At 39.1% G+C, this 19,151-nt stretch overlaps 1 protein-coding gene across 2 annotated transcripts in view; it reads right to left on the bottom strand.

Moving 5' to 3' along the window:
• Positions 1-611: 611 nt before the first annotated feature.
• Positions 612-19,151, bottom strand: part of LOC146309499 (ras-related protein Rab-26-like) — a 67,764-nt gene continuing 49,224 nt past the window's right edge. Inside the window, exons 6-10 of one of the 2 annotated variants that reach the window (XM_084744784.1) lie at positions 5,749-5,814; positions 4,059-4,115; positions 2,871-2,947; positions 1,537-1,671; positions 612-1,395 (exon numbers count right to left, since the gene is read on the bottom strand). In XM_084744784.1, coding sequence (XP_084600910.1) covers positions 1,572-1,671; positions 2,871-2,947; positions 4,059-4,115; positions 5,749-5,814 — 300 coding nt within the window. In that variant the 3' untranslated portion in view covers positions 612-1,395; positions 1,537-1,571. Of the gene's footprint in view, positions 1,672-2,870; positions 2,948-4,058; positions 4,116-5,748; positions 5,815-19,151 lie in introns of both variants that reach the window. The other variant, XM_084744783.1, reaches the window with a different exon arrangement.

Raw genomic sequence — 19,151 nt, 5'->3', positions numbered from 1 at the left:
AAGAAAGAAGTTACACATTGAAAAGTAGTAAAACCGAAAATCAGTACAGTACTCTGAACATCAAGATTGGGAAAGATATTCAGCTCCTATGACTAATCTACCAAAACAACAGTCATATAAAAAGAGGCCTATGCTTCTTTTATGAAGAACAGGTTAAATACTGTGAACAGATTATAAGAAATGTACTCGTCAATGCTTTTAAGAAAACATGGCACTATATACCCCATTTATATATTCATGAATGAAAAATAAACAAAAAACGAAAAGCAGGAAATAAATCAGCATATTAAAGTTTGCTTACAACAAACTAACATTTGACTACAAATAAAACATTCAAAATAACAAGAAATACACACATCTGTGTGTCATATACAACACTCTAGGTAACACTGTCAACGTACTGTAGGTCTTTATTCATACCCACGTTCTTATTTACCATCTAAAGTGCTGATCTCCTTCATTAAACTTTTAATTTTACATGCAGAAAAAAAGTATTTACATCACATTTGTCAAAACCCCAATGTTTCTAGATTACATACAGTATGTTTGACCATCTCTTTTTAAATAACAATTTCAAAACAAAAGAATATACATATATATTCTCATTGCATTAGAACGCTCCAGGACTCAACATTGATCCCCTAATATTGAAAAAAAAATCCCTAAAATGTTTCAGGCTCTGTGACCCATGCACTGCCATGTTTCTGAAGGGTTGTTTAAACTACAGTGTACTTCATTTTTTGCATTTAGCATGGATTGAAATCTACTAGAAGAATCAATGTTGTGGCTAATGATGCTATTCTGTACTTCATATCCTTGTATACACAATAGCAACATCCATTTATTTCCATGTAGAAGAAGTAATACATATTCCCAAATATCCACAGCTGAATTATGGAAATGCTTAGATTGAGTTTATGCTGGTGAGCTAAACTGGCTGCAAAGAGCCTGTTGGATAACTGACATAAACACTGAACCATGGACAGAGGACACGTCACTGATACAACTACTATATGAACATTCATCCACGCGCTGAAGAAGAAGAGAATATTAAACCAAAATGATGACTGTCACTGACCGCTGAAATGGACGTGAGAATTAAATGGCTTCACAAGACTGGGAAAGCTAATAATGCAAAGGTAGGCGTGTGATTCAACAATGTAGTTAAAATATTATCATGCAGCTACAGTTATGGAAGAAAATGTCCATTAGTAGGTTAATAACTGAGGTGTGCTGCGCCTAACTTTGTCTTTTGCAAACCATGACCTGCGGCTACATTCACAGCTGCAGAAGGAGGTGAGCGAGGAAAAGCAGGACATACAAGATGGAGTAGGGCAGTGAAATGAGCGCAGGGCGACAGATGGAGGTTGTGCGGACGGAGACTTAGGGGGACGTCTGAGAAACAGAAGGACAAAAAGGTTTATTATACCTCGCTGGAGCTGACTCCTCATCTCTGATCGGGCCAGATATGAACACCTACTGTATGAACATGAGTGATCCACACAGACAGACACGCACACAGACATAAATACACACGAACATACAGGTCCAGAGGATGACTCGGGCAGGCTTTAAGACCTGCAGCAGCCTGTGCTCTTCATCTCCTTGTTTACGTACTCCTGGAGCTTAAACTTCTCGCTGGGATCCTTCATCGACCGGTGCTTCAGCTCCCTGAGACAAAGGAAGAGGAGGAGATGAGGTTAAACAAAACGGACCCACCCAAAATAAACACTACAAATGATCTGTATTTGCTCTGAATCTGTAATGGAAGCACAAAGTTTCTATCATGTATTTTTCTCCAGATGAATGACACACAGGTATATAACTGATTACTGGTATATCAGAAGTATTAACAAAATAAAATCTCTTAAGTTCCCCACCACTTACAAATCCCAAGGCTGAAAGGCACAAGCAGGTTTTGCTGCCATCTAGACGACGTCTTTTTCAAGGACATCCCTGCGTTTCTCGGCAACAAAATGCCAAGACACATTCTGCATGTGTCACAACAGTGTGGCTTCATACTGAAAGAGTCCAGTTGAGTCCTGTCTCCCACTGAAAATGTGCGGTGCATTATGAAATGCAAAATAGAGAGACCCCAGACTGTTGAACACTTGAAACTTTCACTTTTCAAAACTTGAACAATTAGTGTTCTTAGTTCCCAAACTTTGTGTTGTTAAAAGAAAAGGTGATGTAACAAAGTGGTAAACACGCCCCTGTTCAAACTACTTTGCAAATTGTTGCAGGCATCAAATTCAGAATGAGTGTATATTTACAAAACAATAAAGTTAATCAGTTTGAACATTGTATCTTATCTTTGCATTACATTCAGTTGTATATAGGTCAAAAATTTGCAAGTGCATTCTGTTTTTGTTTCCGTTTTACAAAATGATCCAGGTTTTTTGGAATTGCAGTTTGTATTATTGTTACTTAACTTCACGTTTGACCTTCACTGTGCAGAGTGATGTATGTGCAGAGCTTGACACTGAATGCTGCTTTCACATTTATCTGCTGAATGGTGAAAGTTTCTCTGTGCTCTTCTCAGTGTCACATGTTTGTATCAGTGTCTTATGAAGTATGTAACAACTATGCAGTCACAAAACAAGTACAGCAGTCCAAATAGTCCAGACACTCACACATTAGTACAAAATAAAGAAATCTCAAGCTGCTCAACATCATTTAAAAGATGATTTAATGATCAAAGAAGCTGCTTTTAGTGTCATTTTCATGCACACAGTAATGCCACTGCTCTAAATAATGTTGCTGTCATATCTTTATCATTCTTAAATGAGTGCTAATATTAAGCAGATTAAAATGACACATCTCTTAATAGGACCAATCCAGACCACTTGCAGAGAGAGAGTGATACTCACTTAGCCACAGCGGTGAAAGCCAGCTCCACGTTGAGACCTGACCTGGCGCTGGTCTCCATGAAAGGAACTCCGAACTCCTGCAGAGTCAAAGCAACGGTAGTTAATGGAGAGGTTCACGCACTAAAACTTTTCAGCAGGTGAACTGGTGGTGAACTTGTTTACTTTGGATAAACCCAGCTCAGATGTGATATATTTGTCTCCCCACTTTTCCTCTGCAGGGAAATTTGTCTCAGCCACAGTGCTGATAACGGATGTCCTTCTTTTCCCCTCTCGGGCTGAGCCTTAAGTTACTTAGCGGCACTTTATTGCTCCCTACTCCTGAAAAGAATTGCGAGGCTGTTTGGGACTTGCTTTGTGTGTCATGCTGCGAAACAACAGTTGGGGAGATTGAAAATGTTTACTTTTGGTTTCGCTGTTTAGTGGCTGCTCTGGGGTTTATCGTAAAAACATAAAAGTTTTATAGATGATGACACAGAAGGTAGGAATCTATACGATAAATATTCATTATCAAATGTTTATTATCTACAGGAGGACAATACATCAGAGGTCCCTGGCCTTTCTTTGTCCTATCTATCTTCTTGGTTTGCAGTTGGTTCATTTTCCTCACAGAGAGGAAGAAATCTCTGAGATAAAGAGCAAGAGTGAAAATGAGAACTGATCTCTACATAATCTCACCTTGCTGAAATATTCATAAACTTCTCATCTGCCATAGAAATTCAATCAATCATGCAAATACCTTTGGAAAATTACATGTAAGGACAAATCCCTGCCTTCACTTGGCACAAAGGAGCCTTGGTTTCACAAGAATTAAAGGAGCAATAAATTGAAATTGTACATCCAAAAATGAGTACTATAGTCCTGCTGCCTTACTGTTTGCTCTACTGCTCAATTTTATAAACATCTACTCCTTCTAAAAGATTATTGATGATTTCTTACGACTCATAAACAAACACTTACTAATTCGTTAAGTTAAGAAATTGAAATTTTGGAAATTTCAAAGGAGGACACCATGGCTGTAGTTTTCTTGTGAGAGAAGCGAGTATTTCAACTTCACATATTTCCTTAATCTCCAATGACAGTAAATATATTACAGATTTCTTCTGTACAAGATGAGTTGAAAACTTTCCCGTCATGTGAGGTGCAGCTTCTCGTTATAACAGCTGTGGTATCTGGACAGTGAAAAGTCACCTTTGCGAGCCTCTCGCCGTCTTCTCTCTTCACCACTCTCTCATGAGTGGCATCAGCCTGGTGAGACAGTAAAAACAAGGTCACGCTGACGAGCATCATGCACCGCTATCCGTGCTGAAACCACAACATCCATCCACCCACCCACCGTGGAGATCTGCTCGCTGTTTGTCCACAATTTACACACAAGCCTTTCCTGGTGTTCAGGTCTGATGGCGGCTAATGAGTCAAGATTGGCTCTCAGGGTGCTAATTAAGGGCTGATATGGAGCGTGGGGGACTGAAACTAGACAGAGCTCCAAGGCAGAGACATCTGTTCTCTGTTCAGAGGGAGGGATGTGAATGGCAGTTATCTAAAAAAATGTAACACTGATTTTTTGCAAATTAGCAGCTTGAGATATTGTCAGATGTGTGCATGTGTGTGCTTGAAATTACTGGGACTAATTGTTCTTTTATTAATATTATCATGCAAATAATCACCAATGATTGAATGAGATTGAAATGTTTTGGCTCCTTTATTTTTTTAATGGAAGTGTGCTTTTGCACAGTACTGAACCGCGCATGATACTGTGCAGGCGTGTATCATCTACTGATGCCGATGAAAGACAAGAGTTTTGGTTGGGATATTAAAACAGATCCCTTTTTTATACATCGCTTTGAGGAACATGAAAATGTTTGACCTTTTTTAGTTAATAAAAGAAGGCTTAAAGGATAAGGCTGGTGATATTTTACATTTTGCTATTTTCAACAAATCCCATCAAAGACCAAAATCAACTAAGGTTCTTACTGCAGTGACTCTTTAAAGCCTCATAGGTATACGTTTTCATTGAAAAAGGCTTCATAATTTACTAAAACAGCTGGGCACTGAAGTTTGAGCAAACTTTACTCAAGCAAGACACATTACCATATTTGTTGGGAGCAATTTTTAGCTGTGGATTAATATTCATTTGGCACTCTAGTGAGTATTTACAGGAGCAGGATGGTGTATGTGGCATTTTCTCAAAATAAACCACAGTGCACATGTTCAACATAATTAAGGAACATGTCACCCAGTGCAACTGTTTGGCTCAGTGATGTGTTTTTAATACTTTCTGAACAACAATAGAGTGTATGGCATGGATAAATAAGCTTAGGACTTTAGATACTCAGACAAGAAGGTACTTTTTAGTGGGATAACTTTACTGTTGGTTTTGATAATTTCATGTTTAAGCAGAACTTTGATATTTTTCAAGCTGGACCCTATTTTTCAATATTTCTCTGTCTAAGTGACTAATGGACACAACATTTTTTTAAACTGGTCAAGTATGGAGTGCAGCAGAGATAACGTATTTTTATAGTCAGCATCTCTCTGGTTCCCTCCACAAAAAGGCAATGGGATTTTCCAGTGGATTCACACAAAAACATGGGAACATAGGGTCCACATTGAAAATTACGAAGTTATCCTATACATATATAATAGTGCCAGACTTATCCCATAAATTAATCACTGTTTAATTTGGGAAAATATCTAATCAAACAATAATTAAACTAAGACTTAAACAAAACATGAAACGAAAACATTTTCTATATTCTGTGCTAAAGACACATCTCTGTTGTTATCAACATATTGTATAGTACTGAATGTTGATACACATCTTTTTTTTCTTCCACTGTGTCTCTACCTACAGTCAGAAATAGTTCCCATAATGTCTTGCCTTGTTTCCAAGCAGCATGAGCACCACATCCTGTTGGGCGTACTCGTGGATCTCAGTCAGCCACGCCTGATAACAATACAGGACAGAGAGGCAGAGAGAGAGAGAGAGAGAGAGAGAGAGAGAGAGAGAGAGAGAGAGAGAGAGAGAGAGAGAGAGAGAGAGAGACACAGGAGCTGTTAGAAAAGCAAAAACACAATATGGCTGGGCCATAATTTTTTTTTACTGTATTTAGTTGTTTTAATTTGGGTATTTAATTTTTTTTAAGTTTAAATCACTAAACTTGAATTTACTAAGCTGAGATTAGTCTTTAATTGTGCTAAAGAGCTCTGCTTAATTTTAAATGTGGATTTAACCATTTTAAATCTAGTTTTGCTAAAGTCTGATTCAGAACTATCTTTGTTGGTGCAACCAAGTGTAAGAGTGAAAAAACCTAAGGAAGGAACAATCTGAGATAAGAGTCAAGAAGAAGAGGGAATGTGTAGTAGACATAATAAAATGGGCGTCAGAAAAAAGAAAACCTTGTCTGGGACTTGACAAGGACGAGCCAGAGCATTAAATCTAATAACGTGAATAAAGAGGAGGAGGAAAGTGAAAGCGACTACAGCATTTAGAAGATGAATATGGCTTTAAAAAAAAAGAGAAGAAGAAGTAAAACTGAGGCAAGGACAAAGAGATGAAAAGGAAAAAAGCAAGAAAGTGTAGTTGAGAAAGGGAAATACTGTAAGAAACACTCAGTTTAATCAACACAGTCTGCTTCATCCTGCTTTAACTACGGTACACACAGGGATGATAAAGCTTTATGAGGGAACAAACTGTACCTCTGATTGTACGAGCTCTAACGACACCTGAACCATCTATTCACTGTTGGTGAACCTTTAATCAGCTCAGACAGACACCTGCAAACCCCTCCTGCTGAAATAATGCGCCTCGTCTCAGCACAAAGCTTAATTGTACCCACAGTGAATTACTCCACATTGGATTTCTGACTCTCTGGTGATCGATGCACCTTCACTTCAGTGGCCCTTCTCCGGAGCCGCTTCCCCTCTGACAGCTCCTCTGTAATTAATTCTGGCGACGACTCCGTGTTTGCAAAGGGTTTTCATCGGGGTCACCTTCCAGCCAAAGGTCACGTTAAATAACAGGAGATAAGATGAGATGCAGTGTGTTGACACTGCTGCCTCTGAATTTCTGAGTGTGTACATCTGGTTAGGGACGACCAGTTGGAATCTTTATTATTAATAGGAGCCATGTGTTGACATAAAAATTTCTTAGGATGATAAACTGAGTCAGAATAATCTGATATATTACATCCATAAGAAGATTTTAATGCATACTAGCAGCATGGCTCTAGAGAGGCCACTGTAATACCTCATCAACTATTTGATTGATTTCCATGAAACACTGTGCAAACATTAATGATCCCCACAGGATCAGTCCTACTGGTTGTGGTGATCCCCTGATTTTACCTCTTGTACCACCAGCTTGTCAAACTATTCACTTGTCCAGTGAAATATCTCAACACACTCTGTATTTCACTGACATATGCATTCTATTTTTATTTTATTTGTTACTATTATTTCTACTTATTATATATGCATGTAGATGTAGATGCAGAAGCCGGTAGCTCCTTCAATGTTTGCTATTTTTCTCCTTTAATCTGTTATTATTTTAGCTATGTTGCTGAAACAGGCACAGCATGTGACAATAATACACTTGTAAGCATTGGAAAAGGAGGCGTGGGATTTGGATTTAAGAGCAGCAGAACCTGAAATGATTAAGAAATGCAGGTGGCGTCTTTCGGCCATGCAGTCAAGCATCAGCTGGATGCACCGCCGTGGACCACCCCAGGAGGACAGGAGGAGAGCAGAGACAAGATATGTACATATATATATATATGGACTCCTCTGCTCTCTGTCTGTGAGGGCTGCAGAGAGAGATACTGACACACACACACAGGTAGATCAGACTGAGGATTGCTTCACCGATTTGTTTTGCAAATCATCCCAAGGATATAATGAGGGAATTTGTTAGTTGCACTCCTTTGTACTTAAATGACAAATAAACATCCTTTTAAACATATTTTTAATGATTTATAACACATAAAAAAGGTTTTTGTCCCTTCTGCTGTCCGCAGCATTTCTCACGAAGCAATCGAGAACTAACCCACACCATCTTTAAAAACCTTCTCCCAGCCTATCTTCATCTGCAGCTCCAGTCAAACCATCCCACATACAAACTCTGGAGCCCTGAGCCTTCACCCAGTCAACATCCAACAGAACGATGCATGGCCCCTCTGCAGGCTCACGTGATTAGCATTGCATGACCACGCTCAAACACGCAAGTGCTTATAAATAAAATATCTGTATTTCTCAGCTACCACCCCATCATACTGCACACTCATGCAAAAAGTCACTTTCACAAAGGATGAGCTTAGTGCTCGTAAGGGACATGACTACAATATAATCTAAAATGGCTTTCTATTCTGTTCAGTGTTTAAAGGTAAAAGACACATGGTAACTGTAATGGTAATTGAACTCTAATTAACATGCATGAAAAAGGAAAAGAAGAAAAGAAATTTGTGCAGCATTGTTGTCAGAGTAGCGAGTATTTCAACTTAACTTACGTACCACATTTATCTAAACTTTGTTGTGTGAGAACAGGCAGACTGAATTATGATTAACCATAGTTTTATATAGGAGCCACATGTACTGTTCACCTGCACTTGTGTCTTTTGCTCTCCAGCTTATTGTGTTTCCTTGAAATTAAAGCCGAATCACATCAGCGACTTGATGTGCTTTGGATTTAACGAGGTGAGAGAGTTTTGGTGATTTCAGAAACCAGACGGTGGCTCCGAGGTTCTTCAGTGAGGCGGTGAACTCCACCACCTGTGGGGAGTGAAGGACCGATTTAGAGGAGCATTTAAAGACGTTTAGAGAAAAGTCCATCTGAGCCGTCTGCTATTCTGAGATAACTGGAAAAGTACTGAGATGGGTTATTTGAATTTGCATGACTCTTCAGCATAGTGCTGAAGGGGCTAAATGTTACCGAGGAACAGTTTGCATGTGGATAATTACCTGCTTCATGCATAATTCACCTCTCAAGGTTTCCCATCATTCGTTGCCACTTCTCTGTGAATTTTTTGGATCCTTTATAAATAGTCTGGGTTCGTATGAGTTAACCTATATTAATCAGGTTATTGCCATGGATGTGTTGCTATTCATCTATCCAATTTTGCAAACTTTCATCCTACAAACAACCAAGTCTAAGCAAACCTCCGCAGGATAAATTTTGACAGCTTGCCTCTGAGTGATTCTCTCCATATGCTGTGATTACCGTTGATGAACCATAGCTTGTAATTAGATCATTCGGCTGTTTATAGCACATCCTCCCCATGGGTCATTTCACAGCTACAATCATTGATTCCAGATGATGCCACTTGTTACCTATTACCAAAGTCTCCTATTATCTTTTCATTGCGGGAGCAGAGTGACATGTGCATGACTCGACAGATAGCAAAAATGTATCAGTAAATGGATCTAGACATTATCATTTGAATCAGAGAGAGGATACAAGTGAGTGCATTTACATTCCCTGAGGGAAATTTGACCATTTATTCATACATAACTCCTGATAACAGGATGTTGGTTTTCTTTTGAAAGTTTACTTCTAACAGTGCAGAGAGAGGAGCTTTGAATAATATTGTAGGAATCAGAATCAAGAACCGGTTTCATTTGGCTCCAAGTGATATGATCAGAATCATATGCCTCTGAGCTGATTAGTTCCTTTTTATCAGTGCTGGTGTGGTTTTCTGACAGTTCCAAGTGTAAAAAAAAAAAAAAGATGTCAAACTCATGCATATATGCTCCTGGAAACATGCAAAAAAGAGTCATGGCAGAGAGATTTTTTCTATTCTGTTTGTCATGTTGATGCAAGGTAGGGTTATGTTCACATTTTAACTGATATGTTAACAATACTGGTACCTGGAATTTGGCACTGGTACCCAATGGTACCTTTTTTATGCAATTTACTCTCTCTGTAATTACAAAAATGTAATTTCTGTTGTCCAAACTTTTCACTTTCAACATTGCTACTTATTTCTCACGTTATTTATTTCTAGGGCATCTCAAACCTGTACAACCTCAAGAAACCAAAGACATCTCAGTTTATGAGAAAGACTTGGCTGAGAAAGACACTGAGGTAGAACCAGGCGTCTTGAGTGAAGGGACAAAGAGATCTGACTCTGGTTCTGAGGAAGTGAGAACTGATGAGTAAACAGGCTCACATAAATAAGATACCATGTTGAACAGCACAGTATTAAGGGTCATTATATCTCTGCGAAATGCTGAACAAACAGTGACACCCAGTTATCAATACTTTATCTGTGTGCTGCAAACAAGGCTTAAAACATGAGGCTTGGACGTGCTGTATTTTACAACAATAAAGACCCTATAATAACTGAACCTGCCTTTACGTTTATCAAGAAAGACATACAGCATACTAGCACTAATACCTGAGAACAACAGGGCTTCAAGCAGCTCCACAATAACTTTAATATCCTCAGTGGCTAAGGCTGAAGGAACTGGGCTGGGTTCATCTTTTATTCAAGACTAATACCACTGGCCAAATGCACAGGGAGCCAAATGTCAATGACAATGTGGCACGTTGGCAGGAACGGTAATACATTTCTCTGCTCCGTGCCCTGACAATGGCAAGTCCCCAAATAGTGTGGCAAATCAAATGCAGCTGGAAGTTTGTTTTGTTTGTGAGGGCCAAAAAAGTTTCACACAAACCCAGTCGAATTCACCTGCTCGATTCCTATTTCTGTACAGCATGTATAATTTCTGTTCTCAATAGTCTAGAGTGCTTAAGAATTAAAACGTTGGTTGCAAAGTTTGGACAAAGTTTCCAAATAAACCTTTCAGGCAATATTGACAAAATCAGAGGTAATTAGTTGCTATTTGCTCTAATATATTAAATTTCATGAAGCTGAAATGCCAAACGTTGTGCTGAAACCCACACTGTCTGCTTAGGTGCAGAGGTAAAAGACGATAACAAAGGCAAAGACACTGATGTGACAGAGACAGAAACAGAGAGTGTGCCAAAGGACAACAAGATGGAGGGACAGACAGTGACAGTGAAAGACAAAGACCAAAGGATCTGTATCAGAGAGGAAGAAAGATAAAAGCTAGGCAGACATCTGCTGGCAGCAGCATCATGACATTGGCGGGACAAGTTGTCACTGGCAGAGGTATGCGAGGGTACTTCTGATGTCGCCTTGTTCTCCCTTTGTTGTCACTGAGATGAAAAAGCAGAACTGTGTCCCACGACACAACACGAGACCAGCTAGGTCAGCTCATGGTGCGGGAATACAGTTTTCTGTTTTTCACAATGATCTGTGACCACCGAATTCTAATCAGTCCACTTGGACTTGAGGATGAACACCATCTGTGTTGCCATATTCCTCTAAAACAATAAAAATATCTCTATGGGCATCTTCAGACCTGTGGGCTGTTTTCTTTGCTCTGATTCAGGAACTAATTTGATACAGTTTTTTGCATTTTCCCCTTGCTTAGTTTTTGTTCACATGGCAACATTCAAAAGACCCCCATGGGTGAACAAGTTGTTCTCTTCCTGGTCAGAAATATTTCCAGGAAGATTCACCTCAAAACTCTTCTTTCCCTCCCTTTTTTCTTCTTCATTGTGGTGCACCGGCTGTGTGTATTACTAATGTTGTTAATATATGAATGAATTAAATATCCAGTTCCAGGGAGCAACTAGAAAACAATGTCCTGATGCAGCTTATTAGAAGATTGTGCTTCAGACGACATATTCCAACTGACAAACCACTCCAGCTCGAGTTGAAGCGAGCTGAGACCACCCTCTCTAGGCGATCTCGCTCTGCTTGTTTTGCCCAGCGGAGTGCGATTGCTGTGTTTACATGTGCCCAAACAAACCGAACCCGGGGGTGAAATGCTCCACACTTCCAAACAACTGTCCCAAAGAGCTAGGTGTGCATAAACCTTAATTTTCTAAACATTGCCAAAACATTTGAATGATTTCCCCAATGAGTTGTCTTTGCATCCCATTAAAACTCATGTCATACTTTGCTGAGCACAATAGTGAATGTGACTATAATTCCCCCGGGAATCTGAGAATGTCTTTCCACGTGACCCAACTTTTCCTCTGTTGCACTTTTGTCTAAGCAGATTTGCTATGGGTGACAATGCTATTCTTGCGGGGCTTTGATCAGAGTATTACACCAGCAGTGGAGAAGTCTGCTCCCAACAACAGGCAGAGTCAACCCAGAGGAGCGCAGGGAGAAAGTAGGACTTCTCCCCTGAGAGGAGGTTTAAGCTCCACGAGGCAGCTGAGCTAAACGGAGTGACACTGTGTCGCTGACTGACACACAAAGAAGACACGGAAAAATCCTATCACACTCGCACACTTTCATGCAGAAACAAATCAATAAGCTATACTTGGCTTACTCCAAACAAATGTTGGCATTAGCATTTTAAAATCTGCAGGTTGACGCTTTTGGTAAGTATGCATGTTTACTTCTGCAGAGTTTTTTTTAGGCACACACAAGATCTCTAATAAAAGAAACATCAGGTCCCTTCTGAGTTATAAAACTTCGCATCATAAAACAACACTGAAAACAACAGCCTTGTAAGCTGATTTCTGTGGCCTGACAGGGAAGAGAAAGGCTTTTATGTTCATAAAGAGCAGCTGATGCATCTATCTGCCAGCAAACACGGGTGAGACATGTCTGGATGACTGATGTGCTTTGAAAAGCTGCCATAGAGGAACGATCGTCACTGCTGACGCTCAACACCAATTAGTTTTTGTGCTGTAGAAGCTGAACATAAGTGCTGAACCTCAACGTATGCGTCTTTCAGTCAGTGATTAGTTTACACTGTTTAAACAGCGTTCAATAAACCAGATAAAAGGCTTTACATGTGGAAACTGGCAGCGTCTGTTGTCAAAAGTATAACTCATGCGTGAGGTAGAGTTTTGCTTTACATTAAACCAACCCTGTGGCTGAAAATACTTGTGAGGAAAGTAGTTAATATAGTAAAAAGAACACTGGCAAAAGATTTCAAGTGAATAAAATGATTGCTTTGCTTGAAGGAAAGTTGTTCTTTCTCTATTTAAGTACCTCATTTACAGATATTAATGGGATTCATCTTGGCCCTCTGAGCAAACAGCACAAAGACAAAGAAACACACACGCACATGTTGCCAAAGGAAGAAAAATTACTGATGAGCTAAGGATGAAACAAGGTCAACTCACAACATTTGTCTTTTCTTTGGAGAAAAACCAAGCCAAAAGCAAATACTGCAACTCTGCCTGGTCTGTGCCAAGCCGCACTGAAACTACAAGTGAACATATGTGACTCTTCTTTTTCAAGTTAAAGCGTTAGTAAACCAGCTAAAGGTTAAAGTTTTTACAGTCCTATGATATATGACTTTGGTGGCATAACTCGTCTGGAAGTACAGACTTCGTTTTTATAGGACGTGCCTCTTGCAGGATCTGAAGGTATATTTTAGATCACGCCTAATTGTGTATATTTACTGTAGTTTCAACAGGTCACGCGTATAGTTTGGTTCATCTCGTCTGAACAAGGAAAAAAAAAAAACATTGTTACATTTTATTTCTGCTCCGATCCTGTTCACACTTTTTCAAACAAACCAAGAAAAGTAAACATGAAGTTTTACAGACTGACAGGTAAATCGCTGATTTGACAGTTTTGGCGATTGTTCTGCTGCATCATCAGGACCCATGTGAGAAGATCAAGTGACTGACATACATTTAGGCAGCATTTGTTATGCTTCTGAAGTGTTCTGACTGACCAGAACACTTTGATAAACTTACTGGAAAGAAGGCGAGGAAACGCAGAATAACAAAAGGCGGCTGAGGAGCCAAGTCCAACAAAAATAAATCTAAACAAGAGAGCGCATAAACCAACAAAGAATAATCCAGAATGTAAAGCAGGAGCAGAGGAGAGACACAGGACTGCTGAGCAGATGCAGACGACCTCACAAATGAAAGAGGTAAATTAAACTGGATTCAGTAATTCTTAATAATTGGTCTTATCTTCTTTTAGTTCCAATATTTGTGCATAAATCAAACAGATTTTCTGCACCGAACAGCCACCGTACATAGCCTACTGTTTCACAGTGTCTTGGTGGCCATTAGAAAATGAAACCTCAACTTTGTACTGTAACATGCTTGATTTAAGAACTAGATTTAATATTTATATTTTTGATTCAGCAACTCTCTGCCTAATCTGTTAAATCCTCGTAGATCTCCTGTGTCAAAACGACACGCATGACAGTGAGAAAAGCAGGGGCGAAAGACCAATTATGCATTTCATTAGTGTCAAGTGGTCTAGTCAAGAGGTAAATGCAATCAGTTCACAAAGCTGGCTGGTGCATGCCAGGATGTCAACCTTGTGGATGATTTCTATTTCTCAGAATTATGAATATAAAAGAGGAAATCAATAATTTAAGGTTTTCAATATGTTATGAAGGGAAAGAATGGAGTGGAAAATGTCAAGTGCCAAGTGCAAAATGGAGATTCTGTGTGAGCAGGCTGAAAGGTCTCAAAGCTGCAGAGACAAGGAGCAGAAGTCATTAACCTGAAAATGTGCCACTTTGCTACATTTTCATTATAATAAATTGATCCATGCACCATCTAACCTCACGACAGGAATGCAGAAGTTCCTCTTGTTAGTTGTGTGCCAGGTTTTGAGATTGTGTGCGCATACGCCATCCTCATTATCATGATATCCTCTGTGACATGCGTGCCAATTCTTTCCAGAGACATGTTCTGTGTGTCAGAGGGGGGTGTGGCGTGTGGTGCCATCCTGTCAATCAAACTGATGTCTTGTCAGTTCTCTTGTCAGTCCTTGTAAACACAAGTCCTCTCTTTAAAATCTTCTTGTTAGGTCTGAAGGAGTGTCTATTCTTGTATATGTTAAATTTCAAATTCCTGGTTATAGGCCATGATAAAACAAAGAAGAAAAGGAGCGTGGAGAAGCTCAGAGAACACCTAAAGCCATATATAGAGTTTACTAACTTTGATACAGTCACACTGCGTGGGAGGAGGGTGACCTCTGCTGAGATACCTCTACTTTGATCGAACGTGTTTCTTCAGCTGCTGTTACCAACCCAACAACATCTTAGATCTAGCGCTAATGTCTTGACACGCTGCAGGCTGATTAACACTGCAGACACCAAATGCATCATCAGATGGATTCTGGTACAATAATATCGTAGGCAGTAGACACCAAACACAGCACGTCCTCACAGCCTTCTTGCAGTAATGTAATATTCAACAGGTACTTAAAGCTGTGCAGCCACTCACCTCAACACTTTACTCTGTATTCTCTGGACAAAGGCAATTTGTGCAGTATAGAAGCTTTTAATGAGGTTTAGTCTAAACTAGACACAAATAATAATCTCCCTTTACCTTTTATAATAAAGCTTAAAAAAAAATAGTTGTGCATGTCTGTACTATGTTTTCTTCTCTCCTTACTAACATTTAGGACATTCATGTTTAGTGAACAAACATGAGTAAAATATGCTTTTTCAGGTTCAGATGATTTAATTCCTGCCCTTAGGTTGATTTGGTTTGCAGTAAAAGGGAGACAGAGAATCCATCTTGACACATTTACAAACATCACAGACAAATCAAGACAAACATGATAAAAAAGTACTCAAAGGCTCCAAGGACTTAATAAAATTGATAATTAAAAAGAAAAAAACAAAAACAATAACCCCATCAAATAACCCCGGGAAAAACTAAAATAAAATTAATGCAGGCTTTCTAAACTTCACAGACTTTACAAACTTTGTGAAACACTGTGTATGACAAATCTTAATTATAGGGACTGTCTTGTTTGTCCCAGCAGGTGAGCCACTTGTTAAAAACAACAACACATATTGAAAATGTGTTTTTTTGCACATGAAGGGAGGAAGTAAAATGACTATGGTGAATTCTTAATCATTAGTGCCCTCTGCTAAATGCAGCATTAAATGCAATACATTAGGTTGTTTCTTTCCTTGTAAAAACATTGTGTTGTGGTGTGCTGCGATGCACACTTTTACTCTCACTTTGACTCTTCTTCGCTATCCGTGATATGAAAACGTTGGATTTCTACACAGTCAGAAAAACTGGACAGTGCAGGTAAAAGATGAGGCTCATGTAAGTTGCATTAGGGGTTTTACTATGGTGCTGATCCAAAAAAAAGGGAACAAATGTGTGTGTTTATTGGCATATAGAGCAGGAAAGTGAGACCCGATCACAAGTGATCACTCAAAATGTATCTTGAGACACATTGTAATGCCAGGTGTAAACCTGCGCATTCAGAGCTGTTTACAAGTGATCGGATCACCCAGGACACATTAATATCAGATCTGAATAGGGCCTATGAGTCTAGGGCCACACTAGTGGCTCTGCAAGGTTGTACAGGCACAGCGAACATCAGAATGCCAACATATTGATGCTCAGCAGATATGTTACCATTTTCTCTATCCTACTTTAGTGTGTTAACATGCAAGCACAAAGTACTTTGTAACACAAAGTACAGCTTATTCTGATGGAAATGGTGTTAATTTTGCTTAGATTTATTTAACTTAAGTATCGCATACATTTAAATCTTGACCTGATGACGGCGCTGCATGAAAACACAGAGGAAGTGATTACTCTTTCTTTTTCGAAACCAAAGCAATACGAGGTGGCTTGAATGAATGAAGAGAATTTCGAAGATCATGGTGGCGCTAGCGGAAAAGTCAGGGGATCAGCAAAATGAGTAGTAGTCATCCCCTGGGTATAATGAATGTTTCATGGAGATCCATCAGGTAGCTGTTGATATAAGCCTATCTACAGGCAGCAAGGGATGTTTTCTATTAAAGTCTCCAAGTAGCATCATCATTGCAATTGTGAGTTAACTTGTGATTAAGTATACTCCTAAATAGAGGATAGACATTTTTTTTACCCCCTAGACCTTTCCACTGTTCTTCACTGGTCATGCAGTTTTGATTTTTGTTGCAGGGGTTTTTAGACACCAACTCGGACTTTTGCACCATCCAGTAGATTTATTTCTTTTGTGTTGCTTGGAAAAATGCTGCTGTACCACGCAGAAATAATGTCATAATTACTCTGGATAATTCAAAGACCTTGCTGTGTTAATAGTTTTGAGTTATTCACTAACATTCAATTTGGTTTTTTTTAATTAGTCAAAATGAATATAATTAGTGCGAATGTTCAAATTTCACCTCATCATGTGTGCATGTAGAAGCCACCTACACTTTTTCAGGGGCCACTTACTATTCTGCTCGTACACATAATTGAAATCCATTTTCACACTCCTTCTTTTTCAAACCAAAGCTATACGAGGTCCTTCTGTCTGGATGATAAAAGGATTGCAGGACTGTGATAAAAAAGCCTGAGTAACCACAACAAAACCATTGATGACGCCTCTGCATTTGTTCATGGCAGTTAGAGATAAAACACTCCAAAAAGACAAAAAGAGATGGAGTGACAGAAAAACAGCATGTGTGCTGGATTTTCTGTGTGTTTCTGTGAAAAGGTTAACAATATTTGTCTTTGACCAATCGTTTAATGGTGGCAAAGAGCAAAAACACATCTCAGTGCACAAAAGTACAACTGGGAAGAGAAATGGAGCACAAATATCCGCAAACAGAGGGAAACAAGATGGTTCACAGAGCTGGGTTTTAGAGGAATCACATATTTTCCCTGAAACTGTAGTGTCAATAGATGCTGTGCCTGACAGGAAAAATGATACAGAAACAAACAATGTAGACAATAATTGGATGTTTCATTGTGTGCAAACACAGAACAGGACCCCTGGCGTCCAGATTATGTGATCAATCTGTATCATATTAGGACGGTTTTTAGGAAAAATATAAAAGTGACTTACTGCATAAAGTAAAGACAAAAACCCTGAGGATACAGGAAACTTCAGTTTAACTCTACATTTATGATAATAAATGTTTCTCCTGAAGCAGAAAAGGCTCTACACTCTTCTCTTTTCTTGCTCGTGAGACAGATGCCCCAGAAAATCTTGTTTGTTTGTAAATTTCTGCACACCTTATTTTATGTAGCATAAATCTTTTTATAGAATATAGATCCAAAACTCTGTGCTCAAGGCTATTTCAAAACAACATTCTTCTTCAAACTGGCTTCATAAATGGATTCTAAACTGTTTCGCCTTGGATATTTTCTTCTTCTTTCTTCTTTCTTTATACACCATCAGCACATTAAAATATTTCAGTTTAATGGGTTATGGGAGTACAAACAGTAAAGCTAATAATTTGTCCATCTTATATACTCTTTATATAATAAAATGTAAACTTCTGGTTCAAAAAAGCTGAAGGGGTAGTTGAGCTCTTAAATTTATGACCCAGCTGTCTTTGATTTTTCTAAAACGTCGGTGCTGCTTTTTGATGCTGAAAGACGAGATAGAAAAGAGACGGTCGGCAAATCATATTTTCGTTCTGAGAGCGTCTGAATGGTTTTGACCTTTGTCAGCCCCCTCACAGGTAAAGAGCTTTTCTTCTGCAGAGTTGCAACAAACTCGGTGAAACATAAAAGGCTCTTTTCTGGTGAGCAGGAGGAAAAGAGGTGTTATGTAACAACTGGAGCAGCGAGATGATGAAGAGATGGCCGTCCTTTTTTTTTTTTTTTTTTTTAAACTCTCCATAACAAAGAGGAGCAGCAGTCAAAAACATCTAACATGAATCCATCTACTAAGACACGTCAGTTGTTTTTATTAAACTGCTCCAACAACAGCAAGAAGACAGCTTCTAGGGCATCTTCATTTATTTTGCTATGTTGGTGTGTGCATAAGTGCCCCATCTGCTCTGTAAATTTGCAGCCAGACATCAAAGTAAATGGAAACGTCCACCGAAAGGAGCTGAACACCAGTGGATCATTTTCCCACCGACACTTTGCCTCTGCAGAGTTACGCTCCACTGGCTGCATGATATACAACTGTACAGATGACGACAGGCAATAATTTACTGAAGCAACGGAGCTGACGTACTAATAATGTTCCATGCAGGAGACCAAATTACAGGTGATATGTGAGGGATGAGGTAATGAATGAAGATTACTGCATGTCACGCCCTCACTATCCTCTAAAGAACCTGCAGATTGATATATGATGTGTTTCCTCTAGAGATGGGACCGATCTGATCCAGTATCACTATAGAGGCCTGATATTGGCATTTATGCAACAGTAGTTCTGACCTTCTTATATGTAAAAAACAAAAAAACAACATGTTTCTTTAGTAATTTATGATAGAAAACTGAATATACGCGGCTGGGTTGTGGAATAAAGGTGAAGATGTCGCCTTGGGAAACATTAATCAACATTT

The sequence above is a fragment of the Lutjanus erythropterus genome, chromosome 19 (genome assembly GCF_056507025.1).
Source record: "Lutjanus erythropterus isolate fLutEry1 chromosome 19, fLutEry1.hap2, whole genome shotgun sequence".
Lineage (NCBI taxonomy): Eukaryota > Metazoa > Chordata > Actinopteri > Lutjaniformes > Lutjanidae > Lutjanus > Lutjanus erythropterus.
The sequence above is the reverse complement of the archived record's forward strand: the minus strand, read 5'-3'. Positions and strand labels throughout refer to the sequence as shown.